General features: G+C 42.3%; 1 protein-coding gene across 8 annotated transcripts in view; it reads right to left on the bottom strand.

The window, feature by feature from the left end:
- Osbpl6 (oxysterol binding protein like 6) overlaps nucleotides 1-18,571 on the bottom strand; it is a 191,978-nt gene that overhangs the window by 13,263 nt on the left and 160,144 nt on the right. For 4 of the 8 annotated variants that reach the window (XM_029470678.2, XM_029470671.2, XM_029470664.2 and 1 more), the window contains 6 exons: nucleotides 16,590-16,723; nucleotides 15,809-15,832; nucleotides 8,638-8,745; nucleotides 6,424-6,561; nucleotides 1,320-1,407; nucleotides 618-871 (listed from right to left, as the gene is read on the bottom strand). In XM_029470678.2, the coding sequence (XP_029326538.1) occupies nucleotides 618-871; nucleotides 1,320-1,407; nucleotides 6,424-6,561; nucleotides 8,638-8,745; nucleotides 15,809-15,832; nucleotides 16,590-16,723 (746 nt within the window). The remainder of the gene's footprint in view (nucleotides 1-617; nucleotides 872-1,319; nucleotides 1,408-6,423; nucleotides 6,562-8,637; nucleotides 8,746-15,808; nucleotides 15,833-16,589; nucleotides 16,724-18,571) is intronic. The other 4 variants (XM_029470672.2, XM_029470682.2, XM_021184230.3 and 1 more) reach the window with 1 other exon arrangement.

Consider the following 18,571-nt stretch of genomic DNA (forward strand, 5'->3'; position numbering starts at 1 on the left):
GTGTCCACCCCATTTCCTGACTAATGGGGAGTTCAGAGGTTCAGGAGGCCAGCTGGTCAGCCATTTCCCAGGCACACTCAGCTCTCACAGGCATGCAGGTATAGCTGCTTGCACTGGTTCGAGCAGAGGTCAAGTCCTCCAGCCTTATGGAAAAAAGGACAAAGTACCAACAGCAAGTTGGTTTCTTAAACAGATGGGCTCTCCTGGCACTCAAGACTAGCTGACAAAGCAAGGCCCAGCACGCTTTAACCTCTAAGGAGTAGGATATTTCTGACAAACTTTAGGGAACTATCTAGGCCAGCTGGTATGCTCACACAGCTCAAGGTCAACATACACCTCAGGGTAGCTATGAATGAGGCCCAACAAGTTTGTAAATTGACTCCATACGGCAAAGCCAAGGGCTGGGCACCCCTGTGGGAGAACAGGCCATGGAAACCTCACAATGTGAGTTAAGAGTATTTAGAACTTCCTGGCTTTGCTTGGTTATGTTATTCACACAGATCAAATCTTCTCTAAACCTAAGCCGTGAGAATGTTCTAGAACAAGGATGTCTACATGATGGCTGGAGCCTAGCTCCGGTCCTCTAGGGGGCGCTGCCCCGTCCTTTGTTCCCATACCATCCTCTCGTAGGGGTCGTCGGTCTCTGAGGCCTTATCCAGGAGCTCACTGTATTCCATTTCCTCACAGAGGTGCTGCAGGGTGTTGAGGGGCTCGTTGAGCTCCACGGGCATGGAGACCTTCGACAGGTCTTTGCCAATGTTGTTCCTCAAGATATTCCACAGGTTAATGTTACTGGTGTCCGGGCAAGGGGCAGGCAGGCAGGTGCGACGGCCATTGCGGAAGGCGCCTCCTGTGAGCTCCCCGTTCAGGACTGGGAGGGGAAGAAGGGCAGAGAGAGTGATGCTTCCCCGCTCTGGCTTCATAACGTCAGAGTGGAAGAGAGAAAACTCTTGGAATTCTGACTGTAATACATCTAACCACCTTAATCCAATAGGATGATTTCTATATAAATCAAAACATCAGGGTAGGAATTTAAGCAAAGTTTTAAGTATACTCAAATATTATTTTAAAAAGCAAAGTTGTCTGTGTGTGCGCATGCGCACATATTTTAACAGGAGGGATTTCTCATAACTAGAAGTAAACCTTCTCTACTTAACCACATACCCAATAGATTTCATAATTGCCACCTGGATAGATTATGCAAAAGAAAAGCTATGAATACCAAAGTGAGAGGAAGGAGGGAATGGCTGGCTACCGACTCGCCACGGTTAGAATGTGGCCTGTAGATAGAACAACCTGGACACTCAAACGATGCGTACTTTGCCGAGAAATGTTGTCGGCGACACTGGTGTTGTCCTCAGATATGTTGTCACTCACGTCACTGATGTAGGATTCATCATCAGAAGCCTAAGGAAGGAAGGGTGAGAGGTGGTGAGAGCGATTCTTAGGACTCTCGCCTCGAGAGCTCAGATCACCAGATGGTTAAAAGCAGCAGATATCTCAGTGAAAGTATACTTGACATATGTTCAAAGAATGCCTGAAGCTGGGCGGTGGTGGTGCACGCCTTTAATCCCAGCACTTGGGAGGTAGAGGCAGGTGGATTTCTGAGTTCGAGGCCAGCCTGGTCTACAAAGTGAGTTCCAGGACAGCCAGGGCTATACAGAGAAACCCTGTATCGAAAAACCAAAAAAAAAAAAAAAAAAAAAAAAAAAAAAAGAATACCTGAGTGTCTTCTACAGGATGCTATGGAGGAACCGATGTTTTGAAGTAGCACCTTGTCAGTGGTGCCGCATGCCTGGGTGGTGGTGCTGCATGCCTTTCATCCCAGCACTTGGAAGGCAGAGGTAGGAGGATCTCTGTGAGTTTGAGGCCAGCCTGATCTACAAATCTAGGTCTAGAACAGCTAGGGCTACATAGAGAAACCTTGTTGCAAAAACAAAAACCAACCAAACAAACAAACAAAAAACAAAACAAAACAAAAAGTAGCTCCCATCTTAGTTAAGGTAGGAGAAGCCAGTATGCTTAATTCAGGAAAATTAAGTACACAACACATATACCTAAAAGAAGGCCTGTGTCTCTACCCAGAGCATTCTGGATAGGATACCCAGAGCAGCGTTATTGAGCAGAGGGTTTGGGAGATGTCAAAGATAGAAGAGGGGTTTCCCAGTCATTGGGACAGAGAAGCTCAGGAAGGAGGGAAAGGCAGAGGTAAGAACAGTTAGAGAAACATTTACCCAAGGACTGCTAGGAAGTTAAGAGTGACTGTAGCTAAGCACAGGAAGACAGGAAGAAAGCATGACACTGATGGTAGGTGTCTCAGACAACCTGAAGGGTCATTTAAACCCAACAAGCTGCAAGGGAGTCCACACAGAGTCAGACTTAGTCATCCACAAAATGCTTGCAGCTTCAGCTTCCTTTAAGGAGGTGAGATGAGCAGATGCTACACAGGTCTCAGTAAGAAATCCTAGTAGCCTAGATAGAATCTGACAACTTAATAGGAGGATGAGGAGAGTATCAAACACTAAGTCATTGTCTTCATGAGAAAAAAGAATGGAGCATCCATGAAAGCAGTGGGCATAGGGCTACAGCTCAGTGGTGGACTGTCGATCCATCATGGATAAGCCCTAGCTTCAATCCCCAATACTGCAAAAGCAAATAAACAAAAAAACTAAAATGAAATCCAAATTGAGAGCAAAATTAAGGAACAGTGTGAGGTCCAGAGAGTCAGAGCAGTTAAGTAACGGTACTGGAACAGTTAAGAATTGGAAAACCAAGGTCTCCACTTCAGGCAGGAAAACAATGCTCTTTCCTGTCTTCCAAGTGCAAAGAGCAACATCTAAAACCAAAGCATCCCTCTTGTAAAAATATTAGCAAGTCCATGAGGGCAAACAGAGTTTGAAAATCACAACCATTCAGTAGGCTTCATCCCCCGAACCTTATAAGGGCAACATAAACACACACTGCATGCATCTTCACTACTAACAAAGACGATCACTCTTTGTTTGACCATTTGTTTTGGTGCCTTGAAGGTCTTGCTCCATAGCTCTGACTAGCCTAGAATTCATTACATAGAATAAGCTGGACCACTTGCAGTGAGCTTCCCAAGTGCTGGGACTGCAGTTATGCTCAGCATGTCTGGATCTTTAGTTTTGCAGTATTCTGAACACATTTTACCTTACAAAAGATGAAGCTCTTCATCTGTATTAGGAAAGGCAGCACATTTAGTATGCACTGATGGAATACAGAGATGAACCAGCAAGCAGGTGCCTCTGGGACAGACAAGGATGGGTAAGCTCTTTGTAAACCTGTTTGTCTTTCAACAGTTTTCTGTTATCATATACGCTGCATTTTCCTTGTTTGCAGTCTATCTTTTTTAAACTTTATGTTGACATTTTGCTACTCAAAGTTTTATATTTTAATATAATACAAACTATTGGGGTTGAGGGCACAGCTAAGTGGTAGACAGTTTACCTATCATGCCCAAAGCCCTGGGCTTGATCTCCAATACTGCTAAAAATATTTTAATTCATTCTTATTTTTTAAATATTTCCAGATTTGTTGATGATTTTAGGGCTGAAGGGCTAATCTGTCAGTAGAGTGTTTGTTGTACAAGAATAGAGGACCTGAAATCAGATTCCTAGCATCCATGTAAAAACTGGATGTGGTGCATGGACCTGAACTCTCAGCAATGGAGAAGAGGAGACAGCCTAGACAAATCAATTAACACCAGAGCTCAGGGACAGAATGTGTCTCAAAAAATGAGATGGAGAGAAACTTAAGAAAATACTGGAAGTCTTCTATACATACATGTGTATGTACACATAAAAACACCCAAAGGCATGCACATACAAGAACACATATACACACATAGCCCCACACATAGTCTCTCACACACACATACACAGTAACACACAGAGAGAGAGAGAGAGAGAGAGAGAGAGAGAGAGAGAGAGAGAGAGAGAGAGAGAGAGAGAGAGAGAGACTAAGTAAAAAAAAAAATACCAGGGTCGAAAAGAGTTCACATATTTCACATGATACCCTGACAAGACTTTACATATAGGTTAGGGCAATAGGATTTTTGCTTTTGTGTTTGAGGTCTATAAACATGGAAAATTGAGAATAAAAATATTTTTCCTTATTCTTGTGCTTCCCCTCTACTTGGTCTCCACAGTTCTCACTGGCTGCAAGTGGAGGGAACACCAGCAGGCTCTGTAAAGCTGAGCTCATTAGCTTGTAGGGAAGAAGAGGCCAATCAATCTCTTCCACCCAATTTCTCTAAAATAGTGGTTCCCAGCCTTCCGTGTTACTGCATCCCGTTGATACAGTTCCTCACGTTGTAGTGACCTTCCACTCATCAAATTATGCCATTGCCACTTCATAACTGTAATTTTGCTACTATTATGAATCTTAATGTAAAATATCCAATATGCAGGATTTCTGATATGGGACCCCCTATTAAAGGGTGGTTCAGCCCCTAAAGGGGTTGAAAGCCACAGGCAGAGAACCGCTGCTCTAAAATTCATCTCACTTAATTGCAGCCAAGGAGACAAATGCCTACTGGAATTGAATGTATATTGCAATCTCGTTTGTTGTTAGCATTTATTAAGGAAAGAGCCATGCTTAAGCACACTTCAGTTTCTGATTTCTCCTAAACTACTGTGTCATAAGTGATACATTATCTTTCCTGTAGAACTCTGCAGTGACCACAGACATGAGCCAGAGGTACACACGTCCCATGTTTGTGTGCAGCAACAGGGGCTGGGCTGTTTGCTGTGGTCCTCTCATGTGGTCCTACACTCAGATCAAGACCCTGGGGTGTTACCAAGGTCTGTGTCGTCCCTGTGAGCTAAAAGTGCTGGAGCCAAATATTTTGGTTCTAAACTTCGGGGTTCAACAATAAATCAGGAACTATATTCTAAAAGAGATTAGACACGTCCCTGCAGACACAAGTTTTAAAGCAGACACCAGATCATTCTGGAAAGAAGTAGGCCATCTTAAAAAAAAAGATATAGCTTTTAGTAGATGATTTTCTGAAAGGGTTCTGAGGACTCATTAAAAAGTGGACTGGTAGCTACCACATCCCCAGTCAGGTAAATTTTGATGTGAGCACTTCTCAGAAGCATTGTGGGTGAATGGCCTGAAAGAATGCCTCCATCTGTTCAGTTAGCAAAGACTTAGTGAATTCACTGGACAAAACAGAGACATCTCTACCTTCGACTTGAACTCTAGAGGTGGAGGAAGCACACAAAATACAGGGGCAATAGACGAAACAGACTGTGTTGGGGAGTGCTAGCTGGGGGTGAGAAATACACAAGGCATACCAAGGGCTAGGGGAGAGAGGGGAACAGAAAGCTCCAGTGCAGGCAGGTCAGTGATCACGGGCTTCCCTCAAGGTGGCTTCTGAGGAAGGATTAGACTGTGTATGTGGGGAGAGGCTAACATACATATTTCTGGGAGAAACTCTCCAGTCATCATGGACGCCACCGGCCGCTGTGGAACAGGACACACAACCTGCATGTACTCTGCAGCTGTGACTGGGATTCACACACCTGTGGTGACCTTGTCACGTGTGTTAGTGTGGATGGTTGAGGGGCTTTCTAGAGGGTTCTTATCATGAGACACTCAAGACACTGGAACAAGTTAGACTGACCCTGGAGCAAGACCTTAATGGAAGAGGAGTGACAACTCTGAGAACATCGTGGTGACTATCATTTGAGTTTATTTCTTGGCCTATTCCTGAGTATTGTGGTAAGGGAAGAAGATGTGATTAAAGCTGCTATTTTTGAAAACCTCTAAAACACAGGGCCCAAGGAGAGGTATGCAGTCCAGTTCTTTCCAGTGTGGGTCGTATAAAAGACTACTTCTCTTTGTTATGACAAGAGACAATACGGTGTCTTTAGCAAACTGAAAACTCCAGGAATCACTCCTTTGGCTGCTGGAAGGATCTAGAACACAAAGGAACATGAAGCTACACCTGAGTACAGAGATCAGATTATTAGCATTTTTGTGTGACAGATAAATTGTTATTCTAAGAATACTGGGGACTGGGACATGATCAGATTTGTCTTATAGAATTATTAAATCACCCAACAGAAAATGAGTTTCCATTTCTCCCAACCTTTCTGCATTACCAAGGGGCCCTCACAATAATCCCAGTTACTGTTGGTTTGGTTACTCTGGAACATATATGTTTGATTATTTCCCTTTATTCATCCAAGTTAAGAGCTCAGAGTTTCATCCCAGAAATGCTTTCAAGTGCCCAGGGAACGGGAAGCACCGTGGCTCGCTGGCTTTGGCTCTGCTTTAATGTGAGCATCTTCCTGTGATATAAACACATACGACAGCTCAGAGTCCCAGAGTCTTAGGGCTTTACCCAAACTCACAGTTGGCAAGCAGATGAGATGGACACACCCAGGAACTCACCTCATTCTCTGATGAACTTGCAGACAGGAGCACCTCTTGGGCATCGAAGAACTCTGACACGGATTCTGACATGGAGAGGCGGCTCTCGTTGGCCACCTGCTGTGACAGAGGGAGGCTGACGTGGATTTGCTCACCAGGCTACAGGAGAGAGAAGCAGATGACAGAATCATGCTTTCCCTCTGATAAGCATTGCTGTTCCTCCAAATGAATCAGATGATTTCTTGAGAATGCCAAACTGCCTGTTAACACTAGTGACAACATTTCACTTGTCACCATGTAAGAGTCCATCTGCTGTGTCTAGAGACTCCAAAAGGCAGAGTTGAAAGACGGCGGTGTTGCAACTTGATTTCAAGACTATGCCCTACTGACATCAAATGGAATTTAACAGGTGAAACCTCTATTAAAAATGTCAACTGACTGTAGTCTTAGGCCTGTCATTACTAGTTATGGTATAAGAAGTAAATTAAGCCTCAAGAAGCATTACAGAAACTTCTAAAGGCAACTAAGCAGATAATAGATAAGATTAATTTCTCAAATAGGATGTGTGTGTATATATATATATACATATATATATATATATGTATGTGTGTATATGTATATATATACATATATATAAATTATATATAAATATATAAATTAAATATATATAAATATATATATTTAAATTTCCAATTACATCACGAATTTTAAACCAATGAAACAAGTCTGGATTACTGAATGTCATTTCAAGTAAAGTATTGTTTATATGTGCAATGGTAAAAAAGATTTTTTTTATGTACATGAGTACACCATTGCTCTCTTTAGACACACCAGAAGAGGGCATCAGATCTCATTACAGATGGTTGTGAGCCACCATGTGGTTGCTGGGAATTGAACTCAGGACCTCTGGAAGAGCAGTCGGTGCTCTTAACTGCTGAGCCATCCAGCCCCAGAAAAATTTTTTTTAAAAGAATATACTATATATTCCAATTCACTTTTCAGGTTGAAGAGTCCACTTAAGGATTATAGAGTAATTTTTAAATTTTCATTTATTTACTGGGTGTACATATGGAGCACACATACATGTGCATAGTGGGAGGGTCTGAGGACAGCCTACAGCAATCTACTCTTCCTTCCACTCTGTGGCTCCCCAGAGACTGAACTCGGGTCATCAGGCTTGGTGGCAAGTGCCTTCCTTGACTTGTTGAGTCACCTTGCTGGCTCTAAATGCTTTTAATCCAGTACATTTTAGAAGTATTCCTAGACTCTGAGCCACTGAGTTGTATAAAGTATGATTTGAGTTCAGCGGGACCCTAAAGATGAATGGGAATAGATGGGCAACTTAAGCCAAAGGTAAGATGCCTTGGGATATTTCAAGCAGAACACTGAGAGTGACTTAGCATAAAAGACATGGCTTTTGTGCAAATATGACCTGAGCGTTAGTTTACACTCATTAGCATTAGTTTGTTAGATGCATCTCCGTGTACAAAACTCATGAGCATTAAATAGCAATTTGACAAAAGCTCATGTGCATTTTAGCCTGCATCCTTTATGTTTTTCTATTTTCATGCCATTTCTTCACTATAAAAGAAAAATACAATAGGACTATGGAGGGTTGCTGTAAGTGACTTACGACAGCGCAATGTGAACTGCTCACTGTACTTGACACCCGTTAGCCAAACCCAGGGCCTCTTTTGACTAGACAGGCAGCTTACCACTGAGCTACACTTCCAGTCACTGCTGGCTTGCATTGCCTGAGTCGTCCGTCATGAAGGACCCTAGCAGCACCCTTGGCTTTGCTTTTAGCAAGAACAGGTAGCTTCTTCCCCAACACAACTCCCTTCAAAGAAACCTTTAAGCCATTTTTATTTATCAATTTCTCAGCTAAAATGTTTTTTCAAAATTCCACCAGACATTTGTTGATAACAAACATGTTAAATGAAGGAGGGGAAAGATACAGAAGATTAATGAGCTGGGATATATATATATATATATATATATATATATATATATATATATATATTTGGCGATAACAGGTGAACATAGAAATAAATAAGAGAGACAATGACCAATAAGAATAAGAGATAGCAGGTTCACCTACGTCTTTTTACTTCAAAGACTCCTGAGCTGTCTCTAACACAAATGTTCACGCAGAAAATATTATTAACAGAAAATAACTGTTTAAAATAGGAGAATGTACGCAATGATTTAGATGCCACTAGTAACGAGCCTTACCTCATCGGGGCTAGGGATAATATTTACACTGACAACGTGATCACAAATGGTAGACTCTGAGTGGATTCTGTTCAACCGACTCCGGAGCTCAGCGTTCTGGTTAAGTGCCTTAAAGTAACAAAAACTGCAACTGTAACTGCACATTAATAAGCAAGTGTTACGAACAAACATAAGGGACAACTTGAGACAGCAAATTCTGAGATGTTCTCTGATTCTGGGGGTCTTACCATGCACTGGACCATGTAAGTTAAGAAGGAAATAAATGACTCAGAGTTATGACATTAATTTTTTGTAATGTAAGACCACTATTTAAATAGGTTAGTAAACTGAAATAGTTAATGGGCTTCATAAAAATGATACATGGATTTTTTTTCCTCGTTAGAGGCATATCCATTATATCCAACACCAGTCTACCACCACATATATATTACTTTGTTCAGTCTGGAATGATATGATTATATATGATATATTATATATAACATATATGATAACATATAATAGATGATATATTATATATGATAGTATATAATATATGATAATATGATATAATTCTTTTATATTTTCATTTTGTGCTACTCTCTAAAGTTTAGGATTCATTTCAAAGTCATCATCTTACAAATATTTGGGATAATTAATGAACTGGCTTAAGTGTAGAGAATTATTTTTCAGTTTGATGAAAGGAAATGGCTGTTTTTATTTTTTCTTGGAGCTCATAATTAATCCTCTTGACAGTACAGTGGAACCAACAAAAGCAACCTAAAAGGTACTTTGGTCAAACAGTACGGACACAGAACATAAGTCCAACAGCAGCCAACTCCGAGTTTCAGTCCATCACAGTACTTTGAACACACCAGCAATTAGCATCCGTAAAACACAGTTTACACAGTCTCCCACATGCAGCAACTGTGCCTGATGCAAGAACAGAACAGCTTCACATAAGCACACCCTTCTCGGGTTCCTGTGCATGAAGCTCAAAGTGCCTTCTGCACTTTGTGGTCCATTTCCATGTCAGGATTCAGTTCACTAGAATTTTATCAAGCTTCAGGTAGAATGGCTCTGTGAGGACAAGGCCTATGCAAGAATGGTCAACCTCCTTCCTTCCTGTTAAAAGTGGGAATTTCTAGATGGACATAGGTGTCTTAAGAGTAGACAATATATGCCAGGGCTTACTAAGGGGCATCTGCCAGCTTCTGTTTAAAGCCTTTAGAACAAGTTTGCATGATACATTAAGCAACACGTTGGATCTGGTATGACAAGCATGAGTAGTTTGAAGGTGAATACTAATCCAGCAGCATTGCATGCAGGGAGAGGAGGAAATGTCTGGTTGTCTTAGAAACCATGGACAAACTAAGCAAGAGATGTGTATAAGTAAGACATGTACCTCAAAGGAAAAATTCTAACAGCCTGTCAGTGGTATAAGTGCTTAGGTCATGTTTAAAAAGTATTTATAAGTTTATTTAATGTACATGAGTTCTCTATGTGAACATATGTCTGCGTGACAGATGAGGGCATCATATAGAAGAGAGCACCAGATCACATTATACATGGTTGTGAGCCACTCTGTGGGTGCTGGGATTTGAACTCAGGACCTCTGTAGGAGCAGCCAGTACTCTTAACTGCTGAGCCATCTCTTTATCCCCCTCAAATCATTTTTAATAGGAGCAAAATCCCACTTACGAATTTGAAAGAAAAAAAGTGTTTGCTTCAAGCTGATCCTGGTGGCTAGCTTACTTGGTATTTATGTGGTCATTTACTTTGCCCATAAGTACCCACAGTCACTGAAATATTCAGGCCAAATCTACCTTGCCACATGTACATGGGAGGGCTCTGGTAAAGCATTTGATGAGCTGATTGGCAGAGACAGTCTTGACCTGAGGCTTTCAAATAAATCTTGACCATCCATTCTTTTTAAAATGACCACACCTTCTGTTGACACTGGAACAGGTCCATGGACCAACACCCATGAAATCACAAGAGTAGGTAATGCTCTTCTTCGGGGAAGGAACGTTATAAAACACGTGTTTTCTATTAATAAGGCATGCGTTGCAACCTCTTACTCTGAGTATTGAAAAATTCCAAGAGCTCACTGAAACTCTCATCTTAGCCAGTTTTCACTAAATGTGATCCTACCTACAGACATGGAAGGGGCATGTGGGAAAGCCTTAAGCAGTAAACCAGTAGGAAGTGAACTAGACAAGCCTTTAAAATTGTTTGTATATTGTTTAAATGCGAAGATAACCTTTTCTTTTTCTGGCATATAAGGGCAAAAGTTCTGAAAGTGGGGAGACGAGTTTTTCTTGATTTTAAGACCAAGTAGGTAAGACATGTAAGCTATGGGGGGACCTGAATCCCTCTCTCCACTTTATTTCTCTTTTGAGATATAGCCCATGCCACTTTAAAACTTGGAATCCTCCTGCCTCAGCCTCCCGAGTTCCTGGGATTACAGACTTGTGCTACTGTGTCCTGGCTATAAGCTATGTCTCCTTTTATTTACAAAGTAAGGCAGTTGTCGTGCGTGGGTAATTTTTTTTTTTCGAGACAGGGTTTCTTTGTATAGCCCTGGCTGCCCTGGAACTCACTTTGTAGACCAGGCCCTCGAACTCAGAAATCTGCCTGTCTCTGCCTCCAAGTGCTGGGATTAAAGGCATGAGCCACCACTGCCCAGCTCCTACTTCTATTTCAAACAGACATCACCTACACGACATTCAGAGCAAATATTGGAAAGAAATGACTTCTTTGATAATATATATGCAGTGGTAGATAGAACACATGTTATAGGACACAAAGGGAGTAGAAATAAGTCACTCCAACTCCGGTAACCTCAAGCCAGCAACCAGGCATGCATCAACCCATTTCAGCAATCTTCCTCAGGCTGGCTCCTCCTTTTGCCTTGATGATCAGTATGCTTGTGAAATTTGCTGCAGCCAAGTGCATAAAAGCTGGGCACAGTGTTCCTCAGCGGGGCTCAGCGCCACCTTTTCTAATGGTATCGTGGAAACTGAAGCTACTGAGGAACAGAGGTACTGAAAGCAACGGCCATTGGAGTGATACTCATGTGAAAAAGTCCAGAAGAGGGTACAAAACTTTGTAGGGAATGTGCTCAAGGAGAGTGAACAGGACAAGGGAAAAGGAGACAGATCCCAGCCACAGGTGCCAGCCACTGAGCAAGAGAAACCACAGACGCCTGCCAAAGAGGACCGCTTTGTCTTGTACATAGGGGCCAAGGCCAGCAGGGAGAAGCACTGGCACTTGCACTAAGCTGTGCCTACAGTTCTTCACTGAGCAGTCATACAGGGATCCTCTGCACTGTCCGGTGAGCCTGGACTGTGTGGACGGCCCCACAGACCATACCCGTCCCCCTTGCCTCCTGTTCCCAAATATACCAGCATCTAACACTTTCAGAAAAGCAGTTCCTGTTTGCTCTGTTCAAACAGCTACTATCTGAAGTTCTGAAGCGTAAGCAATCCTTACGTCACAACATCTTCAGACAACAGATGGAAAGTCAACCTAGACTCAGGGAGACACTGTGGAATTGTGGGTTCTGGGAAAGGAACATGGTTGCCTGAGTTGAAAAAGGATTAATAACAGTGGGCAAGAATTTTCATACAATTAAATACTTTGAGTAATGGTAAAGCCGGTTCAAAAGAATGAAAAACTTGATGCAAAAACTGCCCAAACTCAAACTCTGGGCAAATATCCTCGTTCTGTTCTGTTCTGTTTGTTTGTTTGTTTTAATTTAAAAATACTGTTATATTTAGAAAATGAAAAAGAATATAAAATATATTTTTAAATTCATACAATATTACCTAACTGTTGTTACCACTGAGTCAATCTTTCTAGCATTTTCTCTGCTGTGCCCCTTTTATCTTGTTTCCCAGGTGTGTGCCTTGCACTCTGCATCTGCACTTTATTCAATAGCCATAAACACAGGCATCAGCCCCTTTAGAAACATGATTTAAATAGCTGCTCAGTAAACAATGGTTTCATATTATCAGACACATAGTTACTAAGTGTTATTATAATAAATACATTGTGATATCTGCATAGACCCACGGAGACAATGAAACTTAACATGTAGCTAAAAAAATATAAAGGATCTATAAAAAACATCTTCATACCCCCTAAATTTGACAGAGTCCTGGGGAACTGTAGAATTCAGAGACAAATAAATACACTTGGAATTTCTCTCCTATCACAAACTATTTATTTACAGTAATGTGTAATGTTGTGGACAGGAAAAATGGTAGATACTACTGCTGGGGTTTTAAATTACACCATCATGTGTGCCTTGAGCAAACATTTGGCTTATAGTCTCGTTCTCAAAATATTTCCATAATTCTAAATGCACATTTCCCCTCAGCACACATCTCTGAAGCTCACTGTCAGTTCAACTCACAGGAATGGTCCCTCCCCCCTTCTCAGCAATGCACAAAAATAATGACTTGCTTAATGACTGTGGCGTGTCGACTTAGTGGAAATGCAGTGGTTGCAGCTGCAGTTGATGGTCCTATGCTGTTGCTCACATGTGTGCAGCTTCAATTCACACTATAGTCAACACAAGCTGTGTACAAATTCTGCGGTGAGAAACCCAGCCGGCAACAGTAGCAGAGCATACTGTTCTGCAGACAGACTCACGTGGACCCTGCCGGATACGTGACCGACTGCTCCGTTAATTGGGAGTGCCAAAGCAGTCTTAGTTTTATAATATGCTGTGGTTTGATTTTAGTGGCCATAAAATGAGGGCTGACGTTAAGTAAGTAAAAGCATCTATAAGGGACAGATGCCAAAGAAAACATCCTGTCCTACACACGTTAAGTCTTAACATCTCTGCTTGTCATGGGTCTGAAAGGTCGTTTCTCAAGGGGTAAAGAGTATAAAGATTACGTTGTGTTTGTGCCCATAGAGATGAGGGGAGAGGAATTTATTGGTCTCTCCAGCCTTGCAAGTTTCTACTTACTCGAGGCAGGTAACAATTTATGCCAGGCACGTAGTGAGGCATGCCCATCTCACCGCCTTCAGATGCCAGGCACCTGTTGAAGGGTGCTGGAGCTGATTCAGTTGATATGATAAATACTGAGAGGCTTTATAAAAATGCTGCATTGTCGTCATGACGACTCTGTCGAGCATGTCAAATGTTCAGCTGTCAGCCAAGCCATGTTGATCCCATAGCATCTCGCAAACTCAGTCCTTCCTTCACCTCTTTGGCTTGGGAATATTATCTCACATATCATAAGACAGTCTAAAATAATAAATCTGGCCAATTGCTTTTTGCCTTCATCTCATCCATTTCCACACTACTATACCTGACTAATATTTCTAATATATACAGAATGCCATAATAATGTCCACTTCTGGTAGCTACATTTCTTTAAGTCTTCCTCATCACTGATAGCATAAATGTATTCCTTTGTGTAGTCGGCAATGGGCTGGTTATCATCTAATGTCCAGCCAGGAAGAATTTCTCCACCAATTCTCTGGACTCCCTCTATAGTGTTCAAAGCATCAGCACCCCTTCACTACAGAAGAGTAAACTGTGCCTAAGCAAAGGCTGTGGTTTCTAAAGCAGAATCCCACCTCGGCAGTGACGGCAATGGAGCCAGTGAGCGCTTGGCTGGCTCACGTGGGGATACGCATGGACATGATACTCTTAATGTAGGCGGGAGCCATGATACACACATGAAAGCATGGGACTCTCCAGTGGCTCATGGGCAACAGTCTTAACAGGCCCACATTATTTTCAAATCTTTTGAGTCCTTGAGTTAGGAAGAAAATCTGAACCCCAAAACAAACAACCCAAGGAAAATCTACTGAGGCTCTGACTTAAGATGCAAAGAAGTCTCTCTCAGGAGGGAAACTGTACATGCTTTGTGTAATTCCCAACGGGCTGTACTTTAACTCAGTGGGAGTTCTTTAACTCAAAGGGTGTACGCCTTTGACAGAGTTGACACCCCTGCTGTATTTCATTCCTTCACTTTAGTGTGGGATCCTTCTTCATTCCCTCAGAGCACTCTCCCGAGGGAGACCGATCCCTGGCTGTGCTTGTCCCACACTGGTCTTTTGCTTTTCAACAACCAAAGTCCCACAGAGCCCTGCTGTGAATGGAACTCTTTAACTCTTTCCTGGGTGGACAGAGCTCATCTTAACAACAAGATCACGAGCTTCTGGGGAACCAGGTCTATGATATTCCACATCTTGCAATAATAATATCTAGTCATTTACATGCATGCACGAATGAAGCAAATGGTTTTCTATCCCTGTGACCTCTCTTCCTAGTCATTTATTTCTAGATTCAGCCAAAGCTAAATCCTAGATCTCTATCCATTTTTGGACAGGGTTTCATGAATCCCAGGCCAGAATCCCAGGCTGGCCTTGAACTCACTATGTAGCCATGGAAGGCCTTGAGCACCAGATCTTCCTGCCTCCCCACCCTAAGCACTGACATCATAGAGCAGGTGATATTGTCCAGTTTTCTGTGGTGCTAAGGGTTGGAATTAGGGCTTTGTGCATGTTAGGCAAGGATTTGATCAGCCTAGCCATACCCCCAGACCTCCAGCCCATGCTTGATCTTAACGAGATGTGTAAGAAAGCAAGCAAGCAGCAAGCAAGAAACAAATCTTGTTTTTGTCAGTATATGCTCAGTTCCCGCCACTGGCTTCCAACATCAAATACACTAAAGAAACATGGCAACACTTCGGGGTTTAGGGTGTGCTCTGTATGTCTTCAAGATGACACCTACATGTTTGTCTGACTACGATTTCGATCTTTCTGCTTCATGGTGCATTCACAACAGTGACTCAGAAGATCAATTAGTATCAACAGAGCATGGAACAGATTCATTGACATGAGCAGATGCCAGAACCTTGGCAAGGTTATGAGTGAAGTTCTACCAGCTGCCGGGCAGGTGCTGTGCTGATGCCAGGCAGGTGCTGTGGTGATGCGCATGCTCCTGAGGCCCTGACTTGGCCCTGGAGGCAGCGCATGTGCCGTAGCTGATAGCTCTATGTGGGGCTGGGGACGCATAGCCTAGACACTGGCACTGCATCACGGGAGACTAAATACTGAAAACACTGACAGATCAGGTACAGAACCACACTGACGGAAGGTCACATCTCATCGTTAAGGACTACAGGCAGATTCAAGCAGGATCCCATCCACACGGAGAACCACTTACCCAGGATTTGCCGGCTCCTTCACTCTGATCCAAGGCACCAGAAAGTGAACAATATTGTATATAAACACTGAGTTCTCACACACGGAAAAAAAATTACATCACAGCATTGCATGCTCAAAGGAATCAAACTGAGTGCATTTAAGGACTGACTGGAGAAGATGTTCATTATAGAGGAAGAAGTGTGCAGCTTTCAAGAATTGATAACTCTGAGGTATACAGGGGTGCATTAGCTATTAGTAAGATAAAATATGACCTACATTAAAATATAAACATCTAACTCGGGGAGCATAATGGACAGAAGAGAACCCCAGGTATGCAAATCAGAAAAGAACCAGGTTTGTAATAATATTTAACTTTCAACAGATAAGTGGGAAAACACAATGTGTGGAAGACTCAGTGGATTTTGTTTTATTAACCATTGGATTGAATATATTCTGGAATATTCCTTAAACATGTAAATCATGTATAAATGCTTGTAGGTTTCCTTTTCTTTTAAATCAGGGGCTGACAAATGACCCCAGACATTAATTCAAGTAATCCAAAAAACAATTACATATACTCAGCAATTTCTGCTCCTTTTTACCTTACCTCGACATTTTTAGAGGAGAAAACTAATAAAATTCAATACTGACTCTGCAATGTCTTGGGAGAATGTCCGAGGAACACACCACCCTCCCCCACACTTCCCCACCCCCACCCCCTGAAACGGCGGCCTCCACGCTCCCTCACCCTTTGCCTAGAATCTTTTGTTGGCCACGTATACAAAACCACTTGGGTTTACCTGTGACAGTGACTGCCGGAGTCTGGCCATCTGTGTGCTGTGGCCTTTGTTGTGATCTTGCTCCGAGACCACCTGCTTCAGCTTCTCCTTCTCTATAGCTATGCTGTTAAATGCAGACTTCAGAAGAGAATGCACTGCATGGGGAGAGAGGTGAGAGACAAACACTCAACCCAGGAGAAGGACCATGCAGGGTGCTAACCTCTGTGCATCCTAACTAATATCCAGACTTTTTCCAGAAAGACTAGGTTATAGTCTAAATAAAAAAAAATTCAGTCTGTAGGAAAGAAAAAAAAAACTAGCTTTAAATAGAATCTGAGCATTTATACCCAAAACAAATATGGCAATTGTAATTAATTAAAATGGAAATTGTTATATTTCATACCAGCTGAGCCAACACAGTTTGGAAGCAACATCCAAAATATCAACATCAATTTTTAACATCAATACTCAGAAATTAACTCGTATCTCTAGAGGGGAAAGAAAGCAGGCTTTGTTTGTCATGTTTGATGATAATATTTGGAGCCTTTCTGTTAAAGTGCCACACGACTCAAGAGTTAATATAGTTATTTCCACGGAGTGCACACCTCCAAACAGAACATCTTGTGGGTCTTGTCAACATAAATCAGTCAGTGGATCCAGAAGTTCTGACTGGTTCCTTTGGAGTGGGAAATGATTTAGCTTTAAAAACAGTACCCGCATTGCTTTCTCAGCAATAAGTGTCTCTGTGTCAAAGGCTCTTGGATTGAAAAGCAACAGTAAAGACAGCACCTCTCCCCTCCTATGTTTCCTATGTGGCTAACAACTTGGTACAATCGGAAGCAGTCTTGTGGTTTGAAACCACAAAAGGTTGAATTTACATGTTTCAAAAGCATGGGAAGTCTTCAAGTATAGGATTTCCCTATTTGAAAAGGGTGACTTTTAGAGGTATGAACATCTGCACAGAAGAGTGGCCAGAACCAAGGGAGGTAACGGTGGGTGGAGTGGAATTAGGGAGGTGTCAGGGACCCAAAGAATTCACGATCTCTTTCAGAGATGAGGCTGACAATTGGTTTTATTTTGCGGTGCTGAGAGGAACCCAGAGCCTGAGCAAGGGAGGAAGTCTAGTACTGAGCCACACCCCTGCCTCACAATCTATTCATTCAAGTGCAGGATTCCACCAGCTGAAAGCTAACCACTTGACAGCTGGAATCAATCGTGCTGTTGACTTTAAGGTGCCTCATAGGGCCTCTCCAAAGAGTCCAGTCAAGGCATGGATCGGTCCATTTTGTCCCTCTTGTGTGGAACATTTGGATGTCTGATGAAAATAAAACCAAGCACTGTAGTTTCAACTCAGGCTTTAAGACACTGTTGAAACTTGAATTTCCTGGAAGCTTTAGGACTGTGACAAAGTGTCTTGGGGCTGCATCTGGCTCATTCTTTCTCGGTATGGTGTTCACCTGTGTGTTGTCAACCGTCCCCAGAAGCCAAAGTCGTGGCTATGAATCTGAGCTGAATGGAATACATCAGCTTCGATCACAACACTAGCATCCAACTTAACAAAGCAATGAAAGATGCTCTTATAAGGCGTTAGGGGGATGGCATCAACAGACAAACCCACAGAAAAATAATATGATGGTTTTAGGATTATAAAGTTGACGTGATATCTGCCCATGTTGTAAATAGAGTATCACAGTGAACGAGAGTCCATCTGGATGCCGAGGCTCTTGTTAAAACCACAGCATAACCTTGCTGACAGTCTAAGACGATACACGATTTGCTAAGTCTCCGGGTATGTTCTTGATGTTCACCTCCTTCTTATTCTACGCCAATAAGCGGCTGTATTATAAGATACATCGCCTGCCTCCTGGGACAACGCATAGCAGGACCTTCAGTTTTGTCTGAGGAACTTGTTACTGGAAAGGAAAACAGGCAAAGAAACAATATGGGGTTTCCTAGGCACTACATGAAAAGAAATAAGTTTGTAGTAATTAGTAACTTTCAGC

The sequence above is a fragment of the Mus caroli genome, unplaced genomic scaffold (genome assembly GCF_978045245.1).
Source record: "Mus caroli unplaced genomic scaffold, Mus_caroli_1 scaffold_2, whole genome shotgun sequence".
NCBI classification, from domain to species: domain Eukaryota; kingdom Metazoa; phylum Chordata; class Mammalia; order Rodentia; family Muridae; genus Mus; species Mus caroli.